At 44.7% G+C, this 25,997-nt stretch overlaps 1 protein-coding gene across 1 annotated transcript in view; it reads right to left on the reverse strand.

Annotated features, from left to right (window-relative positions):
* The window catches only part of COL5A2 (collagen type V alpha 2 chain), a 366,388-nt gene extending 354,928 nt beyond the window's left edge, over positions 1 to 11,460 (reverse strand). Inside the window, exon 1 of the mRNA XM_069615629.1 lies at positions 11,202 to 11,460. Coding sequence (XP_069471730.1) covers positions 11,202 to 11,289 — 88 coding nt within the window. The 5' untranslated portion in view covers positions 11,290 to 11,460. The remainder of the gene's footprint in view (positions 1 to 11,201) is intronic.
* Between the last annotated feature and the right edge of the window lie 14,537 nt (positions 11,461 to 25,997).

Raw genomic sequence — 25,997 nt, forward strand, 5'->3', positions numbered from 1 at the left:
CACTCTATTCTTGGCAAACGTCCCTTTACTGAGCATGTGACAGGAGAGGCGCGGCTACCACACGGGGAACAGATCCTTTCACACCAAAGGGTTGCTGCTCGTTGGGTGGTAGCCCTAGCTCCCGCCCCTTCTGGGGGGAAATCGACAGAGGGCCAAGAGAGTCCCACCAAGGCTATCACCCGCCCACCCCCAGGGCAGGCCAGAAGCAGCCTTTAGCAGAGTCAGGCAGCACAGTTGAGGCTTGATTGTCAGCCTCTAGCTACGGCCCCTGCCATGCCAGGACCTTTGGGGGTATACCAGGCCACCCCCGTGAAGTTGTGTTCTCTAATGAGCTGCAATCACCACCGTGGGAGCTCTCTGTTCCCTATTTGAAGATTAAGTGGTAGAGTATGTGGCACACATTTTTTAAAAGAGCGCTAAGTCTGGGACTCTGCCAATACCACTATGACATGGAAATGCAGGCAGGGCAAAAAAGTTCTGCAGAATGGGGCGACTTGACGGTACTATGTGCCAGACACAGACCAAAGGGCACCAGACAACCGTTTGTGATTCAGGAGCTATGTACCAAAGCAACACACAGAGATTGCAAGAATTTCAATCTTCAATACTGACTTGGTGAAAAAAAGTGCCCCTAGATTAAAAAATGTATCCACATTGTTTTTGAACGTTTTAGGCACTTTAAGCATCTGCAGATTTAAAACACATTTCTCCACATGAGATGAGCACCTTCTTTTCAGACATCTTCAGCACTGATAATGATTAGACTGCACTGTAGGCTATATATAATATAAATTGAAACTAACAGTGAGGGTAGCAGGACTCTTTGGGCCCGCTACCCTCACCATCCTGTGAGGCAAAAACCTTGGGATGATCTTTGACTCCTCTCTCGCCTTCATCCCTCACATCTTGGACCTTGTCAAGAAGTCCCACTTCCAGCTTTACCTCCTTAGATGAATTCTCCCTTTCCCCACCTTCCCCCAGAAGCTTGTCTCCAGAGCTCTGGTCCTCTCTAGGCTAGACTACTGCAATAGCCTCTTCCTCAGCCTCCCCCTTTCCTCCCTACACCCCCTCCAGCGAATCCAGAATAGGGATGCAAGGCTTATCCTTGGCCTCAAGTCCAGGGACTGCATTTCTCCAGCACTATAATCTCTTCTCTGTCTCCCAGTGGTTGCAAGGATCAAATTCAAGACCCTCTGCATCATCCACAAGGCTTTCTGTGGCCTGGGACCACGCTATCTCCAACTATTGCTCCCCACATACGTCCCTGCTATAGCCCTCTGCCCCTCTACCTCAAACTGTCTTCTTGTCAAATGCTTCTCCAAGCAGAGAGTGGGGTCAGGTCTCTCTCCTCGACTTGTGCCTCTCCTTGGAACAGCATCCCTAACTCTCTTAGACTTGAGCCTATCTCCTTAAATTCTGAAAACTTCTCAAAACTCTGCTTTTCTCTACCACTTCCCCCTTCTCCCTTCCTGCTAATCCTCCCATCGCCACTGAGACTGGCGACCAGGTCCCTCAGGAATCTCATAGGTTACCAGCCCTTCCACCTTGTCGACACCAGCAGCCTCCCCCACCCTCAGTACTACCCTTGCGTGCACACTCCTGATGGTTGTGCATCCCACCCTGGGGCTCCTCCGCCGTAGCACTTAGCCTATGGCCACAAGCCTTGGCACCCCCTGCAATTCCCTACCAGGATCCCACTTGCACTTGCCTTACCTTGGCCCCCTACCCCCTTTCTGCACTTCTCTTCTTTGCACTTGCACGTCCGAATGCCACAAGGCCTAGTAGGACCATGATTGTTTTTTGTTTTGTTTGCCATTGTCATTTACTCCTTTGCTCCCTCCCCATTAGCCTTGTGGTGCCTGGAAACACCATTTTATTGTATAGGCACCTAACAAATGTACAATAAATAAAATAAAATACATACTTGCGGTCTAATGCCTCTGATGTCGACGGTAGGGCTAAAACAATAGTAAAAGGAGATTAGCAGATTGTATTCACTTTTTAGTATTATTTGACCAGTCTCCGGTGGCTTGTGCCGTTTGGGCAGTCAAACAGACGTTCAATTAAGAACATCATCTAGATGTGAATACCCCTCGCTTGCAAGGCCTTTAGTTTCAATTTGGTATGTTACCGCTGGCGCCACCATTGCTTGAAAGGAATGTGGTACACCCGGATGCATGTCCAAGATGTTGTGCCACTAGGGGAAACACCTGTACATTTTCTCTTCTTATGTCCCAAATAGGCTCATCTCCCAACTAATCTATCACACTGAATCTGTTGGCTGTCTCCACGACCACCAGTCTGGCTTCAGAGAAGCCAGAGGCATGGAAACTACTCTCCTGAACACCCATAATGACTTGTTCTCAAACCACGACTCCAACTCTACCTCCGTTCTCATCCTCCTTGATCTGTCCTCTGGCTTTGACACAGTCAATCATTCCACCCTCATAAATTGGCTCTGCGGCACCATTGCCATCACGGACCAGGCACTGGATTGGCTGGCCTCTTTCCTTTTGAAGCAGCCCTCCCAAGTGCAATTGGGCCCATTTGTCTCCTCTACCTCACTCTCTACATTTGGCGTCCCTCTGGGCTCCATCCTCTCACTGTGGCTTTTCAACATTTGCCTTGCCCCTCTTGCCCACCTTATCGCTACCTTCTCTCCCTACCAGTGTTATGCTGATGACACACAGCTCTCCTTTAAGCTCCCCTCCTTGTTCCTCCTCTCCTTCCTCCCTCATTCCCGACTGCCTGACCCCTATTCAGGCATAGTGTGCTGCTAACGATCTCTGCCTTAATGCCAGTAAGACTGAGATCCTTCTCATTGTGACTCCTGCCCCCTCCTTCCCTCTTATTCTCTGCCCGCCCTCCCTGGGCCACCACTTCTCACCCTGGTGTGAGGCAAATAACATGGGTGCCGTCTTCGACTCCTCTCTCTCCTTCTCACCTCATATCGCTGACCTTGCCAAGAAGGCCCACTTTCAGTTTCACCTCCTTAGAGGCATTCTCCCTTTATGATATGATAGGTTATTTATAATGCACCTAGTACCCTGAGGTTTCTAAGCACGGACCCAGGGATCACACCTATGGTGCTCTGTGTCGCCTTGCTTCCAAGGCAAGCATGTTGCCCCTGAGCTATCCTCCCTTTCTTTGCCTTCCCCCAAAGCTCAATGTCTCCAGAGCTCTGGTTCTCTCCATGGTGGATCAGTGCAACAGCCTCTTCCTTAATCTGCTTCGTTCCTCCCTCTGACCTCTTCAACTAAACCAGAATAGGACTGTGAGACTTATCCTTGGCCTCAAGCCCAGGGACCGCATCACTCCAGCGCTAAAATCTCTCCACTGGTTCCCAGTGGTTGCAAGGACCAAATTCAAGACCCTCTGCATCATCCACGAGGCTTTCTGGTGCCTGGGACCTCATTAAATCCAGCTCTCTCTCCCTAAATACCTCCCTACTAGTGTCCTTCGGTCATCTAGCTCCAACTGGCTGCAGATCAGATGTTTCACTAAGCAGAGAGTGGGGGGTAGATCTCTTTCTTAGGCAGGATCCTCCCTCTGGAATGGCCTCCCTGCCCCTCTCTGTCTTGAGCGGGATCTCCTTACGTTCCGGAAGCTTCTCAAGACCTTCCTATTCCCCATCTCCTTCCCTCTCCGCCTCCATTGCTAGACACCACTTGCTGCTGAGACTGATCGCCTAAATCCCTTATAAACCTTACTGGGGCCAGGCCCTTCTTTGACTAGTCCTCCCCTGGACCCCTTTTACCAGCACTTGCCCTTGGGCACCCTACCCTGACTAGCCTACTGAGTCTGGTCCACCCCTGTCCCCACACTAGTTGACCCCTACCCCTGCTTCCACAGGCACTTGCCCTCCTGGGCACCCCTCATCAATTGCTCAACTCCTGCTGCCCCCTAGCTCCTGCACTTCTCCCTCTACCCTTGTTCATTTCCCGACCTTTCCCCTGATTGCCCCCTCCCCCCAGACTTCTGTTACTGCACTTGCACGATTTTAATGTCTCAAGGCCTAGTAGGGCCAGTTACTGTTAAACGCTCCTCTGCTCCCCCCTCTTATGTTTTGTGGTGCCTGGAAATTCTTTTTGCTCAATAGGTGCCCTACACATATTCAATAAATAAATGAATACATTTAGTCTTATGAGTAAAGTTCTGAAGTTTAGAGCTAATACAAATGTTAACATCGCTTGTTGAAATGGAAAATCAATTAAAACAATATAGTAATATTCTGTGTTTTTTAGTGCATCTTTCCACACCACAACCAAGATTATGGACTCATCCACAGTGTGCCTTTCCCTGTGTCCCTGTCGCGAGGCAACTAAGACGTAAACCCATGGCAAGCTCAAGCAGAGAAACAGAGTTACAGTCCAAAGCAAAGAATCCACATGAGAAAACACTGAGGTAATACAGTAAGAAGTTTGAAAATAAGAGACAGAATGTGGATGGAAAGACAAGCAAAATATTGATATTTTAAGTTTTGGGGTGTTTGTAAGGCACTACCAATGGGCAAGCCATGTGGTAGCACCCTCTGAGGAAATGGGATAGGAGTGAATTCCAATCTTTCACAGGTTAGAGAACACTGAGATCACTAAAGTGCAAGATGGAGAATTGGTCCAGACCTCGAGGGCCAGATTCGTGACAGGTTTTCAGGATATCCCTATTCATGTCCAGGAGAAAGAATGTGCATACATTTATATATTCCTTGTATGTAAATTTATCTTATGGATATCCTCAAAATCCGACATGGTTCCCGGCCTGGGGGCCTGGAGTAGAACAACCCAGGGTTAGTACATAGTAAGGGACAAAATCAATGAGGGAGAGAAGCAAAACATTTTGACAAAATTAAAACTATCCAGGGGATACAGGAATTTGCAAAGGAGGATGTACAAGTCTAGGAAGTCCACGTAAATAAAATCAAAACAGTGGAGTCCATAGGATTTCCTGAAGAGGCAGGTCTTCAATCTTTTGCCAAAGTAGGAGTGATTAATATCTTCTCCAAAATCAGCAGGCAAAATGTTCTAAAGGCAGAGTCCTGGTGACCCCAGCCTTCTAAATCCAAGTTTTATTTTCCTGAAAGCTGTGGCTTTTCTATTGACATGTGCTTTTGAGCCTGAGGACCTCAGGGTCCTTGTGGAGAGGTAATAGTTTGCTTTCTCCCTTGGGTGCAGCGGTCCATTGTTCCCGTAAGCTCTGGGGATAAGGAATGTGATTTTGAAATCAATGCATGCTCTGACAGGGGGCCATTGTAAGGTTGGAAGTGCAGCTGTGATGTGGTCTCTGGTTTGAGATTCAAAATGAGCCTCCCTGCTTTATTCTGGATAACCTTTAATTGATGTGCAAGTGTATTGCTGATGCCAGAGAAGATACTGTTCCAATAGCCCTCGGGTGAAAGAACCATACCAAGAGTGACCTAAACATTTGTGACACGTTGAATCGTGGGATGATGTGCCTCAGTGCCTGCAGCTGGAGATGAGAGTTATTTATGAGCTTATGAATATGGTTTGCAAATCACAGTTCGGTTGTCAAAGATGACTCCAAGGCTTTTTTGCTGAGCGACAGCAGTGGGATATGAGGGCGAAGGAGCAAGCAGAAAGAATAGGATTGACGAAATAGATCATCCCGATCTTTAAGGAACTCATGCAAAGGTTGTGTCCAACATCCAGTCCTGAATCTGGAGCTGGCAATCCAAGATACCATGGTGGGCTGATGCAGATCCCTGAAGACTGAAAGTGATCGAGTTTCATCTTCATGGGTTTGAGAAAAGGCCATGTATGGGAATATGAGGTCGGCTGGAGATTTCAGGGAGACATTGAAGAGCCACTTCAACAAGATGAAGAATTGAATCACTCCATATTCTGAGATGATACATTTGAGAGTAAAGGGCCTACAATGAATAAGAGCATGACAGAATTCCTCCTCTAGATACCCACCGCTTTTCGTGGTCTACTTACCATCGACTTCCCACAACCATACTTCTTTTTCCATTGCAAATTGTATGCATGCATATAATTATATGGGTGCAGGGTTGTCCACTCCAGGCCTCGAAGGCCGGAATCCTGAAGGCTTTCGATATCACTCATTAATAATAATATTCATGAGGAAAAACGTGCATACTTTCAGAATCATCGTATGCAAATTCATCCCATGAATATTAATGAGGCGTATCATGAAAATCCGACATGGATCTGGCCCTCGAGGCCTGGAGTTGGACAACCCTGGGTTAGGGGGTTCACCTCAAGGACAATATAAGTATCAGCACCTTATTCAATTTAGTGACATATAGCCACCTGCTTCCAACTAAAAGAAGTGCGGAATAACATTGATCCTAAGCTACCCCTAGGTGATTTACCAATAAACTCCAAACTGGATGCATACAAGGCCTCCATTACAGAAAAAACCCACTAATGTGACTTCAAAAACTGTGCAATGCATCTAAATGTTTCCACATATTTCTTAAACATGTAACCCAATTGCCTTGCTCACAAGGAGCAGTAACTGGTTTAGGAACCAGGTCAAAATCAACTTTGAGGTTGTCTACCTCTGCCTGTATCTTGTCTATGCTTTCAAGTGTTGGCCGCCCCGTATCAGGGCAGGAAACTAAGCTCAGACACATGGGGAAGTAAGCTATCTACTAATGAAAGCCTTCTTTAGAGAAACCACGCCTACTAATGCGTTACTTGAGAACTTCGAAATATTGTGATCTGGAATAGAAAAAAGACCAACCAAAATGAATGGCATTCCATTGGACGCCGGTCACACGCATAGGATTTTCAGCAATATTAGCTGATCAATGGTACATAAATCCCCACTGAAAAAGTGAAAAGATTTTGAGTGCGATTTGTCTCAGAGTTATGTTTTTATTGCTCCTCTACTCATGATTTCCTATATCTTTTGAATTCGGTGCACGCATGGTTTTGTCTTCACACATTGCAGGCCAAACTCATTGTTTAGCACCCACGTAGCCCTGCATTGTGGACACAATTAGCGGTCCACTTTTTTTTTTTTTTTAACCAGGAACTTTCTAAGCATGGTTCATTTAGCACAGGGGCTGGCTTTGCCTCGGGTCAATGTCACAAGCCCCCTACCATAGCGGCTTGGCAATTATAGTATAGGCCACTGAGAAAATGGAAATAATCCCTGTGGGCAGACAAGCTTGACCAGCAGACTGACTGAGAACTTTTCAGCCAGTCACAAGTGCCATTTTAGAGCCCAGACTTAGGTTCTCCCCGAATGAGGACGGCCGCTATAGACTTTGGCCTAAACTCTGGTTGGTTCTTGGGGTCCCGTCAAGATCCTTTAGGGAATGTGTGGAAAATTACATGTTAAGGCAGGGTTGTCCAACTCAAGACCTTGAGGGCCGAAAACCTGATGGGTTTTCAGGATATTCCTCATTAATATGCATCAGAAAAGATGTGCATACATTTAGAATCATTGTATGCCAATTTATTTCATGCATATTAATGAGGGGTATCCTGAAAATACAACATGGATCGCGCCCTTGAGGCCTGGAGTTGGACAACCCTGTGTTAAGGGAAAGACATCCAGTATGGATCTGGTATGTGAGCGTCTGCAGTTGGAACCCATCTGTTGAACAGATATCGCGAGGAGAAGGGAAGACATAATCTATCATGGACACGTGATGCTTCAAACTTCAAATGAAGCTTTGCAAAGCAAGTTGAGCAGCGAGGTGACATTTGGTTCATTATCACTGTATCTACTGGTAGAAATGCAAAAGCCCAATTCCCTCCATAGACTATGTCAACAAACAGTTGTATCTGCTCTTCTAATACTTTTAGAAATCCACAACTATGCCCTGCACTCGAACCGCAATTTTAAGGCCCGAGGCAGGAAGCATGGTGCGCCCTAGAAATCCACCACAGCGGCGCCACGTACTGCAGAAGGCTGTTGCCGCCCACACTCGGCGCGCGCGGAAGATGAAGAAGATTACCATTTCCGGTGCAATCCGCGGAGCGCCAGAGGAAAAATGAACAGTATCAAACGAGGCAGGCAAGGGCAACGTGCAATGTACATTATAACAGGAATGCCGCCAGGGGCAAAAAGTACCGGAACACACAAAATGGCCGCTAGGTGGCTAGGACCCCCGGCTCCAGAAACGCTGCATCAAGGAAACTAAAAGCCACTCCAGAAGTCGCTAAAGAATAGCGGTTGTTCTTTCAACAGATTATGAAAAAATTAACGTTTTCCACACTCGCATCTCAAATATTTGCACCGAATTAGAAATTCGTTTTGGGTTCAAATGAGTGAAAGGAAAATTGATTATTTTTTTGCAGAGTTGCGCCCAAAAGATCAGTCTAATTATGACTTCTACATGTATCGTGTCGACTTAAAATAACTGAACAACAGCTACACAAAGACAAACACTTGTTCTTATAGTCATGTTAGAAAAATCTCGAAAAGCAGCAACTCTGCAAACAAGTGACACGTCTCAGTAATACTGATTCAGTTGCATAAGTGCATCAAAAAGCTCATATAGGATGGATGAGGTGATGGGGGAATGCTATAATTTAACCCTATCGTCAACACGCCAAAAGAACCACGTTTCAGAACTATGTTAATAGTTTTTTTTGTCCAAAATACATCTGGTAGTATAATCAGTCTATTAGAATGCCTTATCCCAGGGGCCCTCCCCCCTACCCCCCCCCCCCCACTTTAATTGGTTTAATCGGGTTTGGTGCGCGCTATAAATAATAAATAAATAAATAAATAAATAAACAGAACATCTGCCGCAAGGGACAGAGGCTGAAAGAAGAATCGAATTCAAAATGGCCGATGTAATTCAATGAAAAATGATACCAAGCTGGGGTTCCAAATAAGTGTGCAAGAAAAGTAACGTTAAAAGTTGCCTTGCAACCTATAACAATACAAAAATGGGACTCTAGTGCTGGACGCGGTTCTGCTGAAGTCATAACTCACAATCAATGTTTTTTGGGAGTTTTCTTTAAACTGCAAGAGTTTAACGTTTTTTTCCCCCTATTGAAATAGTTATGAGCACACGCCATTATCACAGTGCACAAGAGGTATTGGGCGTGTTGGAATTTATGCATATTCTGAATAAATCAAAAACGAACAGATTACAGAACCGTGCCTGCCCTTGTGTGCTTTGAAGCAACAGTGTTGCAATAAGGCGCCTAAAAAAAGTAAAATGACAGAAATGGCACTAGCATGTTAACTCAAACGTTCACGTTAACCTTGCACACGGCGTGTACGGATGCGTGTAAACGGCACCTCGCTGTCTAGCACTCGGTGTATGTGTGCTTAAGCCTGAATGCGGGGAAGCATCCTCTGCCAGACCGCACTGCAATAACGCGGGCTAAACACTTAAACCAAAGTGCATCAAAACATTAATAACGAGAGCAGAGCAGGTCGAAACCTGCACAATTACCTGCCAGAGCGCTTGCTGGCTTCATGTATGCAGTGTTAAATACAAGAAATAAATAAAAGAAAGGGGGAGGGTGTCTCCTTTTAACAGAAGAATAGCTGTCAAGCTAACCCTGCAAGAAAGGCAAGGCTGGGAACTTCCAGAGACTGGGACAGATCAGACGCCGCTGTCACTGCAGAGTAATCTACCGGGACGGCAGTGCAGAGCACGAGCTCCGAAAACAAGCCAGAGGAGAGCTAAAGTTAGACAGCCTTTCAAGCCGCAGAGACAAGGCAGGGGGACAGGGCGAACCGAAGTGCTTCGACATGTTCTTTTCAAGGACGCACAAGGAAGCAGCTGAAATACAGAGAGGGCTCCACCCCAGACAGCCCCCCCACCCACTACTGCCTCCCAATGCACTCCCTCTGCAGAGACGTGGTAACTCTGTTAGTAAGAACCCCTAATCATCTCTCTACTTAGGACCCATGTGGACGTTTGGCATATACACCAGGCAATGAAAGGAAGGAGTCACCCCTTTCATCGGTAAAAAAAAAGAAATAAAACGCCAGGCAGATACTCATTGTCTATCTTTCTTTGTGTGTTACTTTCTTTTTTCATTATTCTTTTCCTTCCATCCTTCTTGCCTTACTTCCTTAACCTCTATCCCTTTTCCTTCCTTCCTTCCTTACTTCCTTAACCTCTATCCCTTTCCCTTCCTTCCTTCCTTCCTTCTTCCCTTCCTCCCTCCCTCACTCCCTCCCTCCCTTCCTTCCACCCCTTGCCTCGCCTTCTTCCGTCCACCATTCCTTCCTTATTCCCTCCCTCTTTCCTCCTTCTCTCCCTCCCTCCCTTCCACCTTCCATCACTCCCTCCCTCTCTCTCCTTCCTTCCTTCGTCCCTAACGCCCTTCTTTCCTCCTCCCCTTCCTTCATTTCTTTCTTTCTTTCTTTCTTTCTTTCTTTCTTTCTTTCTTTCTTTCTTTCTTCATTTCTTTCTTTCTTTCTTTCTTTCTTTCTCTTTCTTTCTTTCACCTCTCCCCTCTTCTTCCGTCCACCCTTTCTTCCTTATTCCCTCCCTCCCTCCCTTCCTCCCTCCCTCCCTTCCTTCCTTCCTTCCTTCCTTCCTTCCTTCCTCCCTAACGCCCTTCTTTCCTCCTCCCCTTCCCTCATTTCTTTCTTTCTTTCTTTCTTTCTTTCTTTCTTTCTTTCTTTCTTTCTTTCTTTCTTTCTTTCTTTCTTTCTTTCTTTCTTTCTTTCTTTCTTCCCCAATCCTTTCTTTCTTACCTTTTTCCCTCCCTCCCTCCCTCCCCCCTACCGGTATCACCCCATTACTCCGAAGACCATCATTGCAAATACGACAATGTTGAATCGGTTGCAACAAATGTATGCCAAAATATAGATGGACGGGTGGGGTTGGGCTGTTCATTAAAGTGGGTCGATGTGGGGGTGGGGGCTGTGGGGGTCACATACATTGTTCTAAAGAATTAAACATTTCAGGATTTGCAGTAATGGGTGCAATATTCTCACGTAGACCCCTCCTCCCTTAATTCCCCCCATCCTTTCCACCCCCTTAACTTCTTTTCTTTTTTCCTCCCTCGCCGTCTCTTCTTTCCCTCTCGTTCCCCCGTTTTTTAATCTGTGTATATCCCACCTTGTCTTTCGTTCTCTCGTTCTGTGTTGGTCCCTCCGCACGCCCTCTCCCTGCATCTACACCTTAACATTGTTATTTTTCCATAAACACGAAATCCCGCAAGTCCACACGCGCAGCACAGCTGAAAGTCATGCTTTAAAGTAAACGAAGGCGCCAGAAAGCGACTTACCACTCTCCTCTTCTTGTCCACGGGTCGCTGCGAACGACCCTAATAAAAACGTGAGAACTAAAAATGTCCTGGTTTCTTTAAAAATCATCGTGTCTAACGCTTAAACATGCGTCCTCCTGCGGCGCGAAAGGGGACAATTTAATGTAGTTTTAGCACCATTTAAGCCAGCAGCCTGTTCCTCTCCTTTCAGCACCAGCTCCGGGACAAAAGTCTGCAAACAGATTTTTTTAAAGTGGTGCAGCTTTAAATACGAAGAATGCTGCCTCCACTGTTCTGCCGGCCCCCTTTCCAGCCTGTTCAGACTTAGTCATCTAGTCCCTCCCAAGCAACCACTTGATTGATACTAAACAACGGATGCGAGCTCCCTCCCTCTGCCGTGAACTCTCCCTGCATTGCATCTTCCAGACAGGGGCCAGCCGGAGCTGTTACTGTTGCATTCCAGGAACAATGCACGCCCGGCCACGGTGCATTCCGTCACACGTTGTCCATTAATACCCCCACGCTAGGATACCCTTTGTGTTGGACCGCTGCGGTGGCACGTGAAAGAAGGCATGCTTTAAAATAATGGCACCGTCGTGCAGCCTCCTTCATGACAGAATTACAATGGTCCCAGAACAATACTGACACAGACTTGCCCTGCCACCGCACATTGCCCAAGAGCTCCCACTGGAGACCTGCCCATCTTGGAGTGTCTTTCCGCTCATTGCATCTAACGCATGCAGTAACCTGGGAGGCACGCATCTCTCCTGCACGTGAATTGGTTCATTTTACTGTGGGCAGAGCATGAACTCAGAGGGTGGCATTTAAAAAGTCTGGCCTTTGTATTTCATGAGGGGAAAGTGCGTGTGAGTGAACTTTCACTTAGGCCCCGATTCATGGAATGATTTGCACCGAAAATCTGGGATTTGTGCGCAAAAACGTGTGAAATTCCACTGCGCGCGAAATCACGCGAAATTCCTCAGTCAAACAATCACACCGCCCATACGCATGCAAAACAACTGTATTCATGGAATTGAAGAGGGATCGCCGGCGTGCGAAAAAGCATGCGTAAATCGCGAAACAGCTATGCCACGCGATAGCAGGCATAAACGTCAAAGCATACAAAAAGAAATGCATAAAAAGAACGCGCAATCAACAAACGCACATATACAGCCACGATGAATGTACCATTTGTTGCAGCAGTGATCGTGGGACACCGCAGGAGGAGGAGGATGGCCAGGGCCTGGATCTTCCACCCAACGACCAGCATTTTTGGGATGCCTGATGACCAGGTCTATGCCAGGTATAGGTTCCCCCTTCATATCATCCTAGAGCTGGTCACAGAGTGGGAAGATGACCTCAGATCACCCACCCTGTGCTCCCAAGCAATGAGTCCCTTTCAAGAGGTGTTCACTGTACTGAATTTTTTGGCCACTGGCTCATTCCAGCGGACCACCGCCATAGTTGGTGGCATTTCACAGGCCACGCAGTCACACTGCGTACACCAGGTGTTGGCAATAATAACATCACGTCCTTCTGTCCGCCAGCATATCTATATGCCCAGAACATCTGCAGAACATCTGCAGAAAGGCAAGGATTTTTATGGGGAGGCGCTCTTCCCAAAAATGCTAGGTGCAATTGATTGCACCCATATTACTCTATGTCCACTTCGAGCAACAGAGCATATCTACCGCAACCAAAAACACTGGCACTCCATCAATGTTCAGGTTGTGTGTGATGCCAAGGGCATCATTACTTCAGTCTATGCCAACTATCCTGGCAGCACCCATGATAGTTACATCTTCAGGATGTCCCCCCTCCACCGGGCCCTGGAAGCTGGGAAGCATGGCAACACATGGCTCATTGGTGAGTAGGAATGGTCATGCACATGCATGCATGTTGCACACAGACAAATAGACACTGTCAACAAATGACAACCATTCTCACCTCTACAAGGGACAGTGCCTACCCTCTGAGCAAATACAGGATGCCGCCAAAATGCAACCCCAACACGCCTGCTGCGTTAAGATACAACACTGCCCATATTGCAACTCAGGGCATAGTGGAGCGCACATTCGGAGTGCTCAAGTCATGTCTCCGCTCCCTTGACCACCCTGGTGGTGTGTTGCTCTATGCACCACCAGTATTCTGCAGGATCTTTGTTGCAGCTTGTGTCCTGCACAATGGTGCAACACAGCGTGGCGTTCCGGTGGACATGGTGGTGGCACCCCATCCACACCGTCAGGCCTGCCGCATGCATATGGCTGGGTAAAGGGAATGTGGAGAGGCTGCAGGTACCCAGCTTGTGCAATCATATTTCACCTAAAATCCCTCCCCTATGGAGTGCACACAACCCTGCTACATCCCAGGTAAAATTCAGTGATGACAATGGGCCAATCCACTGTGGCCACAAACCACACTGAGAAAGGGCCCCTTGAAGTGCTAAATTGTGTGCATCCCAAGTTAGAGGTGAAAGTGGCAATCACGTTAAGGCAGCCATGTACATGTTGAAGAACTAGAGGGATAGGTTATATCCCTGGGGAACGGCACAGGTTGAAAGAGCGATAGAAGAACGAAAGGCTTTGAGTACCACCTGGGATGGGCTGTCAGAAAGAAAGGAGGTTAACGATGCCAGAGCCTGATCAGTGAACCCTGTGCACCATACCCACTGTAGTGGTCCCCTCCTGCTGTGGTGGATCTGAATAACCAACATACCAGTCAAATGTGTAAGCATCAAGAAATCCTGAAACATCATGTCCGAGCTGCAAGCCATACATGGCCTCAGCTATCTACATGTACACAATCTTCAACAAGCACTAATTACAATATATGCACACATGTCCCAGAGTGTGCATTATGCGCACAAACATGTCCCTATTGTGGGGTGTATAAACGAAGTGCAGTATAGACCGACAATTTCTTCACCATTCCATACTGATCAATATAAAAGAACATCTTACCTGGCCCCTTGGCATGCAGTTGACAGTCAAATTTCCTTCCTTGAAATAGCCATCATTCCCTTATGAAAGGATCTGCAGACAAAGAATAAAATGAAACATAGTTCAGCTAATACATACATGTACCTAAAAAATGAAGATCCATGTTCACCCCTCAGTTACATAGAACACATGCAAACAACAACTCCCAAGACAGCCATCAACATGTGTCCCTGCACACATGCATAAACACCTGAAAAAACTTTGTTAAAGTGACGTTATGGTAAAGTTGCACTAATAAAAACCTATGAAATTCAATGAAAAACTTTGCTAAAGGGAAGTTATGGTTAAGTTGCACTAATAAAAACCTATGAAATTCAGTAAAAAAAAATTGTTAAAAGGATGTTATGGTTACAAATAAAATCGAAAAACCCCTGAAATTCGCCAGTTATGGTAAGCTAAGCAACCATAGAAAGCAAAAAGAGTGGGCACCACTATACGATATTCACATTTCTCAAATAATTGTTTCTATGTAGAAGTTTCGTTGCTCTGAAGATTCCTTGTTGTCAAATTATAAAAAGGAGCTGGCTGTGACGAATAAGGAGACACCCTAATTCAAAAATACACAAGAAGCCAAAGACCAAGTCGGATGCAAGGTCACACAGCCGCTCTCTTAGAAGACCCAATCAGGGTATGTAAGTTATGTAAACTCTATAAAGCTTGATAGACTCCAAAGTAAAATTGTTTGCATATTCAAAAAATAATGATAATAATGAAAGTTCAGTGGTATTTCATAAAGATTTTTATCAATCACTGGTTTTGTGAAAAAATACGTCTCTTGGTATGAGGCTTCACTAATATCTTCTTAGTGAGGAAGAAAAAAGCCAATAGCATTTTATGTCAGACCAAAACAATCTTTTGCCAATGCATTTCGGATTTACAAATCCTTCGTCAGGGCAAGTCTGTAGTTAACATGTATATTTACATAACATCCAAAAGAAAGTGTATCACAATGCACATTCACAAAAAAATATAAATAACATACCAATCATTGTAGTGGTAGAAAGATCGGTTGATACATAAAAGAAAAAATAGAAAAAGAGAAAGAATGAGCAATAAGAAGTCTGTAAGTAATGAGGTTAGCGATGACAAGAAATGCAGAACGCGTTTACCTGAGAAAATGGCAGAATGCTTGCATGGACAGTGGCTTGGAGAACCAGAACCATGTGGTGGGCAGAAAGCTGCCCGGACAAAATCGGCGCCAAGGCGCAGATAAGCTGAAATGTAAGAGAGACATTGTAAGGAACCCGGGTGGGATCCGTGTAAGCAGTATGTGTCATAACATCAGGGGAGCTTACCATGAGACCAGCGAGGAGTCGGACTGTTCCTCTCGCTTGCCGGCGTGTAACTGCGTTGTTCGCATCGGAGCGTTGCCCAGACAACGCTCCTTTAATAAACCACGTGATCACATTAGGGCGTTATTTTAAGAACCAACAAATCCCTAGAGGCCTACGGATACAACTTCAACCTACCCTCTGTAAGGAAAGCAAGGAGTTCGTCCGTAAATGGGAGGCAATCTTGAACAAATGTTCATTAGATCTCATTCTATTAACCATCCAAGAACTCTCCAAGAACTTGACGACGCTTAAGATAGAGATCGAAGATATTGAGAAAGAACTAGTTGGTACACTAGGAAAGGAGGAATACGATACCATCTTGTTAGATATTAACACCAAGCTTGAAGACTACAAAACGGAATTGGAACAGAAAAAAGTTAAAAAAATGTAAACAAGACACCTACGACTACATCAACGATGAAGTCTATACGTGGATGGAACGGTATGGCCCTGTAGCACCCAAGAAACTTTTCAAATACACATCAGATAATACCAGCAGTTCTGATTCAGAAGCCCAGAGAGAACCCGAAATATCCACGGAACAGACGGCTGAGGAGCTCAACACAGGAACTGGTCCTGCAGCACAAGTAGCTTCCTCTTCGGCTTTTTTTGGGCGCCCGCCCAAAAGGACCCGCAGGGGGAGGAGGAAACACAAAAAACAAACCACAGACCAGATTTCAGTCAAGGAGAACCTAGTTATTAATATATCCAGCCGACCATTGAGCAGGCCAGAGGTTGACACTTTACAAAAAGGTCTGAGTTTTGTACCCACATATGGTACCACTTGGTTCGACACCAAAATTGAGCTCTACAAATTCATTAAGAAATTGAAATTGAAGGTCTTTTTTGAAGAATTAGAAGTTCAAGAGAAACCACCAGACAGTCCAGATTTCCAAGAATTTAGAAAAAAGAGTGGTTTTGTGCCTCCCATAACTGTTCCATCCATCGACATCTTTCAAAAATTGGTGACCCGTGACTTGGAGAGAATCAGTTACAAGAATCCTCCACATAAAAATCTGAAACCTCTCGAGATGAGACTCATCAAAGACTTGTATAGTGACAAGAACATAACTATCCGTCCAGCGGATAAAGGTGGAGCGCTGGTCATCCAGAATACAGCTGACTATGATGCAGAATGCAACAAGCAACTTCAAGATAGGACTATTTATGCCACCTTAGATCTGGATCCAACTGTCACGATCAAGCAGAACCTGAAGACTTTACTGGATAAAGCTCTCGAACTAGATTGGATAAACAAACATACCCACATTTTTTTGTTTAAAGACCACCCAAGGATTCCAAACTTCTACACCTTACCAAAGATTCACAAACATCCCACTAATCCACCTGGAAGACCCATTGTTGCTGGTATGGAAAGCATCAACCAACCGCTGGGTATTTACATTGACTTTTTTCTACAGCCTCTGATTCAAAAAACTTCGACATATACTCGTGATACCACACATTTTGGATGATTTGATGTTCACCATAGACGTCAAAAGCCTATATACGTCTATACCACATAACCTCGGTATAGAATCAGTAGAATGGCTATTGCTACAAGCATCAGAAATTCGAGCACAGAAAGAGTTCATAGTGGCTCTCTGACAATTAATTTCAGAAAATTCTTACTTCCAATATCGCAATCAGTTTTACTTTCAAACCTCGGGGACATCTATGGGAGCGACAATGGCACCCTCATATGCCAACAGCTTTATGTAGAAGTTTGAGACCGATAATGTGCTTAATAACCAACGTTGGAAGAATGACATTCACCTTTGGACCCGGTACATTGACGATATTTTTGGAGTGTGGAGAGGCACAAGGATATCCTTCGATACTTTCTTTGAATATCTAAACAACATAGATAAACGGATCCAATTCACGAGAGAAATTTCTTATGACACTATCACCTTCTTGGATGTTTCCATCAAAAAAGAGACCACGTGTTACAGCACTTCAAAATTCCGTAAACCTACTGATCGCAACAACCTTCTACATCGTCTGAGTTTTCACCAGCCCAGTTTACTCAAAAATCTCCCATATAGTCAACTCCTAAGGGTTAAGAAGATTGTCAGCGACCCCAATGATTGTTTAGCCCAACAACAGATTATGAAAGAGAAGTTTTTAGCCCGGGGCTATAAACAAGCAGAATTGGACACAGCATCAGCTAGGGTCAACAGCCTGACACGAGATACCTTGTTATCTACCCAAAATCCTATAAAAAAGATAGAACTTAAAACACCTGTCTTTGTATCAAAATTCTCTATCCAGGGCAACAGAATTAAGAAGACCATCAGTAAGCACTGGGGGATCTTTAAAAATGACATCAGAGTCCAAAATTTATTCACAGAATTACCGGTGTTTGCTTACCAACGTAGCAGGAATCTGAGAGATGAACTTGTACACACAAGACCACCCCTTAAGGAACCGATAACCCAACGGACGGGTACATACCCCTGTCTGAACTGTACTAACTGCAACTTAGTTATCAAGGGAGATTCCATTAACCATCCCAGAACAGGGAAAAAGATTTTGCTCAAAAACTATGGAACCTGTGACAGCACCAACATAATTTATGGCATTAAATGCCCGTGTGGAACATTTTATGTGGGCCAATCCACAAGAATGGCTAAAACAAGGTGGAATGAGCATCGTTCATGTATTCGTAATGCTAACACCAACTCTGCCGTAGCACGGCACTGGTTGGAGAATGGACATCATTTGACTCAGATTAGACTTGTGGTTTTAGAGGTACTCACAAGAAATAACCCACATGAAGACCTTAACCAGCGGTTGAATCGCAGGGAGTCATTCTGGATTGACAAACTTGGGAGTCTGGTTCCCAATGGGATTAACAAGGAGATTAATTATCACTGTTTTCTTTAATTTTGTAATCTCTTTGCCTTCAAGGTATAATTTCTAGCAACTATTTACTGTGATATATCTTATGTGTTATGGACTTAGACCACCCCGTTGTGTTTCCTGGACTTCGGTCTGGGACCCAAGGTGCCGTCAGGCGACGACACCATCACAGTGGGTTGGTACTTGCAGCAAGACTCATGCATCTGATTTCTCCTATGATTTTTCCTATGACTACATAAAATAGCCTCAGATGCCGCCGTTTGATGACATGATCCAGTGTGGTCATATATATATATATATAATAATGTTGATATAGATGTTATTACTATGTATTTACTTTGCAACTTTCTTTTATTATCCCAGCATTCTTTAGGGCTCTTTTGTATTTGCTATTTTTCTTTTATGACTCTCTTATCTTCTTTCACTAGTTCCACCCCTGTTACTTTGTCTTGTATTGGAGTATTTCTTTTATCTCTATGCTTTTAGTTTCCTTGTTTTTACTTTTTTTTGTTTCCACAATTCTTGACATATTCCAATTAAGGCGTATAATTAGTTTATAGCTCTAAATAATCACTTAGAAACCTATTTGCTGTCATTTGTCCCAGAGCGCGCGCCTCGCTAGGCCGCGATCACGTGGTTTATTAAAGGAGCGTTGTCTGGGCAACGCTCCAATGCGAACAACGCAGTTACACGCCGGCAAGCGAGAGGAACAGTCCGACTCCTGGCTGGTCTCATGGTAAGCTCCCCTGATGTTATGACACATACTGCTTACACGGATCCCACCCGGGTTCCTTACAATGTCTCTCTTACATTTCAGTTTATCTGCGCCTTGGCGCCGATTTTGTCCGGGCAGCTTTCTGCCCACCACATGGTTCTGGTTCTCCAAGCCACTGTCCATGCAAGCATTCTGCAATTTTCTCAGGTAAACGCGTTCTGCATTTCTTGTCATCGCTAACCTCATTACTTACAGACTTCTTATTGCTCATTCTTTCTCTTTTTCTCTTTTTTCTTTTATGTATCAACCGATCTTTCTACCACTACAATGATTGGTATGTTATTTATATTTTTTTGTGAATGTGCATTGTGATACACTTTCTTTTGGATGTTATGTAAATAAACATGTTAACTGCAGACTTGCCCTGACAAAGGATTTGTAAATCCGAAGTGCATTGTCAAAAGATTGTTTTGGTCTGACATAAAATGCTATTGGCTTTTTTCTTCCTCACTAAGAAGATATTAGTGACGCCTCATACCAAGAGACGTATTTTTTCACAAAACCAGTGATTGATAAAAATGTTTATGAAATACCACTGAACTTTCATTATTATCATTATTTTTTGAATATGTAAACAATTTTACTTTGGAGTCTATCAAGCTTTATAGAGTTTACATAACTTACATACCCTGATTGGGTCTTCTAAGAGAGCGGCTGTGTGACCTTGCATCCGACTTGGTCTTTGGCTTCTTAAACTAAGCAACCATAACTCGCGCCACCACTGTGTACTGCTAAGACTAACACCCAGGACATCAAAGATGATATCACAAATATCATTGATGAAATCACTGATGACATCACATGTCTAGCCCCTTCTTTTTTGTTCACTGTCATGTCTAGGCCAGGGGGGTTTATTTACTGACAGTCAGAAACTTAACTTTCAAAAGTTATTACATTTATAGATATTGCTATTCTCACGTGTTCTTACACTACTTTCCTTAGAATTTAATCGCATCTTATGATGTACATATATAGGGGAAGAAGCAGGCCTGAAACACAGCAATCATTTTTGTGCGTGAATACAATCATGTAGATTATACACAGTTGCTAATGATACTGCCGCTTGTTTGCTTACTTTACTCTCCATATATAAGCCCCATATTTGTATGCATTGTAGTCTATTTATGTTTTGTGTGTATTAGTAGAAATATGTAGTAAGTGATGCATTATTAGCTACTTAGTACATGTTTCACAGTACGGAAAAGTCTGATACAGAAGCATTGACCATTTTATTATATAACTTTGCAAAAATTACAAATATAGAACCTTTGTGGTGTATGCTGCAGCCAATACCTACATTTCTGTATGAGTAGGTTCCTGTACTAAAAAGAACACTGCAATGGAATGTTCTTTAAAACACTACATTGTGTGATGAAGTATGTAGTTTATTAAACATCTCCCGATAATCCTTGATACTTTTTTGCCAACATTATATTCACAACCACTTGTATGAAAAGTAAATGCACATCTGATGTCATCAGTGATGTCATCAATAATATTTGTGATGACATCTTTGATGTCCTGGGTGTTAGTCTTAGCAGTGCACAGTGGTGGCACGAGTTATGGTTGCTTAGTTTACCATAAATGGCGAATTACAGGGGGTTTTCGACTTTACTTGTAACCATGACGTCCTTTTAACAACGTTTTTTAACTGAATTTTATAGGTTTTTATTAGTGCAACTTAACCATAATGTCCCTTTAACAAAGTTTTTTCCTTGAATTTAATGGATTTATACCAGTGCATGCTATTTTCCTACAACTTATTAATATCATACGTACCAAATATAACAATATTTGTGTCCAATTTACAAAGTGTCACCTTAAAACCCTGTCATTTACCACCTTCTAGAATAATTTTTAACACTTCTATACACTTTTTGTATTTATTTCAACTAGTTTTGCATGCATAGACATCTACGAGCATCTGACTTAATTGCGGACCTTCCGGACAATGCAACATGACCATACGCTGGCGCGCGGCATGATGACGTGTCTGAGAACCCATTTGCACTTCACAATAAGATCCGCCCTTCGCGGACAGTTCGGAACTGCATTTTCTACTGATCTAGGAACTTTCAACTTCAAAATTTCCCTTGCACACCTCCTACACCTTTTCGTACTCATTATCCATTACCAATCTAGTACACAGTACATACTTGGAAGAATTTTATCAAAACTGCAATTTATCTTAAAAATGGCATTAGTTATTGCCATCCCGCCTCCCCAAGAGCCACCACCACCACCAGCTGGAGGACCTTCACAACAAAAAAAGCTCAGACAATGACGAGGACCAAGAAGATGAGCTAGAGGAAGTGCCTACTTGTAGCACCAAGATCGAATCATGGGTGGGCCAGTTCTTTGCTACTGTTGGGAGTGTACCAAAGGCTAAAGCTACCAAAATGAAATGCACTGAGTACTGTGATGCTGAAAATGCATCGGAGGAACAGGGCCTCTGTATCCTTGTCCTTTACTGCTTTTTATCGTGTGTTCTGTCGTGTTTTCCGCGCAGGAGTTCATGTGGGACTCCTGGCAGTGCAGCTCTCTCTCTTTTGGTTTGGTGAACGGACCCGTGGGATACCCTTATGGCACCCATGGGTGGGGGTACAACCCTGTGCCCCTAGTGTATGTTTTTGGGCACCTGTGGGTGGCTCGCAGAGCAGGGTATGGGCTGGTGGCAGCTCCATGCTGAATCTGACCGGTGCGCAGAGTATCCTTCATTTTGGGGATACCCCGGCCCTGCCATTGGGATCAGTTGATTCCTGATGGAAAACAAAATGGCCCCTGTGGCCTCTTGCTTTCTATTACCTTATTTTCCCAAAGTCCTGGGAAGCCCTGACTCTGTCTCTTCCCCCTGACTGGCTGTTGGGTGGAAGTGCCATATATGGTGTTTTTGCGAAGGCCCGGCAAGACTAGCTGGAGCCTTCCCGGTGATGTATGTTGTGGGTACCTCCTGTGGGTGGGACCCGGGTGAATAGGGTGTGTGACGAATATGCATTCTGTGTTGTGGATGTCTAGTGTCTGGTGGTTGACACAATGACTGAGACAGCCCTGCCCGAAACCGGTATGAATGCAGCTTGGAGTGTTGAATGGTTCAGTACTTGTCCCAATACATATAACTTGTTGTGAGTGTCTGGAGAGAAGTGAATGGCCTGAATACCTTGTGTGCCTGATTGGCTGCCTGCCTGCATGAATGCCCTTAGTCGTGATTGGATACTTAAGTGTGACCCAGCGGAATGAATGGAAGATCAACAATATATCTGGGGACCTCTCACTGCTAGGAATCGTGTTCAGAAACTGAAGTCCACTACGACAAATAACTGGAGTAACTGAAGCTTGACCTTGAAGCCCTGCTGGATGAGAAGAATTGCTGTTGCTCTCCTTCACAATCTGAAAGATGCTGTGACTCCAAGGACTGACCCAGAGAGAACCTGGTAAGGCGCCCTCTTTCCGAGCTACGAGGGACCTGGTAGACAGACCTTCGACAGGCTGCCGACCCGAGACGGGGACTGCCGCGGAATCTCAAAGAGAAGCACCCGGACTGTTGTCTGCCGCTGTCGACGACCGCCGTCGCCGACCGGAGCCGCCGTGCTCCCGTTTGCCTAAGAACTTCATTTGATCATCGGACGCTCTCATTTGCATCGTCGCCCGCTTTCTCCCGCCGGAGAAGGCCCGACCTTTGACACGCTGAGGAGCATCCACTGGTGGGTTTCCCGCCACATAAGGACCACAGAGATGCCAACGACTCGACGTCCTTGCTGGGCCACAGTTCTTCATCATCTCTTTGCGGTCCAGAACTATCGTCACTGAGGTGCCCCGCACGCCTCTTCCTTGCAGGATGCCAATGCTCTGTCGTCGGCGAGCACCGCTAGGAACGAAGCTGCCACTTCACTGCCGTAGTTCAACCTGTTCTCCATCAGACCTTCGACGACCCGTGACTCCTGCCTTAAAGGGAGGGCACTCAAGAAGGGCAGTCGATACCCCGACATCGAACGCTGAGTTCTTCAACACCTCTCGACGATCCGTGGCTCCTGCTTTAAAGGGAGTCACTCAAGAAGGATCGGTCGACGCATCTTCAGAGAACTCTACTCCACCAGGTACATTGGGGGGGTAAAACCTTAATAGGAGGAAACAAGACTATTGAATAATATATGGACTGGGCTTGTGCTATATATCTTTATTTACAGGTTGCCCAGGTGGGGGGATCTCCACACAGAACTGTGCATAGTGGTAGGGGTCAGCATTCTGCCTATTGTTTCAACCATCTTACGTTCCTGCCTATCTCTATGGCTGGTTTCCTCCTTATTGATCTGTGTGACATTTTAACCGTACAGTTGATGCACTTTAATGAGATTTGATAACATTGGTGGTACCACTTTAGAATTGTATATATTTATCATTATTGACTTCCGAGTACAAAGAGAGTTATTGTGATCGTGTACATACCTTTGAATATTAATTATATAAAGACTGTGTTTTCAGTAATTCAGTGTGTGGACATTCCTTTGTGGGGGTTCGGGGACTACACTGTACTTAAGAACCAGCCCGCATCACCTCCTGAGAAGCTAGGCCTTGATTGCTCGACTACGTTACCAATAATAGAGAATCTTGGCTGGGGTCCTCTGTGCCTCTCCTCTACCATATAGAGAGCGGAAGTACAGACACCCCCTACCAGTCTTTACAAGTACTCAGTCGCAGACTACCTGGACAGTACTCCTACTGGACCACCTCCATGCGCCGCCACACCAAGTCTAATGACCGCAATGAAGGTTGGGTCCATAATCTCTCTGAAAACTTGTGTCCACATTTGTCAAATACCAACAAAGTTATAAGATATCTAAAAATGTTGAAACCCCCCTCTAATTTCGCCCCCTCTTGAGAAAATCCCACCAAACTTTAGAAAACCATTTATATCTATAGCCAAAATCGTTTTGCCAAATGTTTTGCAGATTCGTCAAATGACACCACATTTATATGCCTTTACAATATTTTTTGACCCCCCTCTAATTTTGCCCCCTCTTGACAGAATCTCACAAAACTTTCCAGAACCAATTAGGATTAGTTCTAGAATAAAATTGCAAAATTACATGCAGTTTCATTGAGTGGCGCAAAAGTTATAAGCCATCTAAAAACTGCTTTTCCCCAAACCTGTAATACAGAAATAGGCACTGAAGTGTCCGCGAACACCACAGGACTGCCCCAGGACACCTGGAGTGGTTGCAGAATTTCGGGGGGTGAAACAACCTGTTTTTGTGGCTTCTCATGGCCATATCCAATCCAATCCTCACCCCCCAACATCCCCAGAGATTGTTTGTTGAGTTTGACAAGTGAAATGCAGCTTTTTGTTTCACGTTTTCTCACCATCCAATCAGCGGCCACGTCCCGAAGTCCGCGGGCCATGCAAAAGTCAGTGAATTTTTCTGGCCAATCGGAGGCCAGTCCACAGACAGTACAGCCAATCAGAGGCAAGTCCGCGGACCGAACAGGGAAGTGAGTCTGCGGACCAGACATAGATATCACTATATTTGTTGCCTTACGTTTTGGTCATTTAAAAAAAAAACTACTGGACGGATTTACACCAAATAAAAAAAAGCACACTTTCGGGACCAAGCTGCTGCTCCTGCCGCACGCAAATTTGGTGAAAATCCGTCCAGCGGTTTGGGCTGTAGGCATGAGCAACGTTTTTTCCTATTATGTCTATGGGAAAAAAAGAAATTTTGGGACGCCCCCATAACTTTGCCCCCCCTTGACCAAACCTCACCCAAAAAGTGCTCTTCCTATGGGTTTAGCAATTTACCCAGAACTACATGGCCGCTACCGCAGGCCATGTAATAGCTCCAAAGCACTTTATAGATGAGTGAAAATCCACTACGCACATGAACAGAATTGAAGAAAGGTTACTAAAGGTCTCAAGAGGAGAGTGTTGCAGCAAACAAATCAAGAATTAAGACGGAAAGAAACCCAGCTGAAGGTAACCATGCGAAGAAGCCAAGGTCGTATCGGGCAGGAATATGCCCACAGTGTATACAATTAAAGAGAAAAAGAACAGAGTATCCTGTTTAGAAAGGTCAAGATAAGCCACAGATGGTAGAAGACTGGCAGAATTAAATCAAATGCACGAAATTACACAAGAAGAGGCCAATTTCATGGTGTCTGAATCACATGACAAGGCAGGCAGGAAGGGATGAGAATTTCACACCTGCGCATTGATCCCTGCCATACCCATACTCCTTAAACTTTCTCAGACCAAGAAGCAGACTCGAGGCCAAACTACAAAGAATTAATTGACACATGACCAATGAGGTGATGATTAAATGTAAAATAATTGGAGGGAAGCTGGGGTGCAGACTAACTCCCTGCACCTAGCTGGTCGTTCTGCATGCTGCTAGACATAAGTGGAAAAGTATGAGTGGGGTTGATGCCAACCCAATCATAGTGGACCATGTAATCTACGTTCCTATAGTGAGTAGAAACAATGAGACGTTGTACTTTTAGTGACGTCTATAGTGGCCATTTTGAAGGAAGGGCTTAGTTGCCCCACCTGACATTGATTATCCAATCCCCTCTCCCCGTTACCACATACAGTCATAGAACCTATGTTAAAGTTACCTTCCTATAACCAATCACGTTGCATGTTAGGTTTTTAAGATTTCGTATCAGTGATGATGAGTTTTTGATATAAATACTGTGTTTTTTCTGGAATTAAGTGGAGTTGAAGCGAGAAGGAAGATCGAGCGGTTGCTGATGTTCATTGTACTCCCCGTTCTTTATACTTGTCATTAAATGGACTCCTTTTGCCAAACTATTGAGTTGTCATAGTTATTTGATGCAAGAGTACGAATCTGCA

Source organism: Ambystoma mexicanum, chromosome 9 (genome assembly GCF_040938575.1).
Source record: "Ambystoma mexicanum isolate Mex_15411 chromosome 9, UKY_AmexF1_1, whole genome shotgun sequence".
Classification (NCBI taxonomy): domain Eukaryota; kingdom Metazoa; phylum Chordata; class Amphibia; order Caudata; family Ambystomatidae; genus Ambystoma; species Ambystoma mexicanum.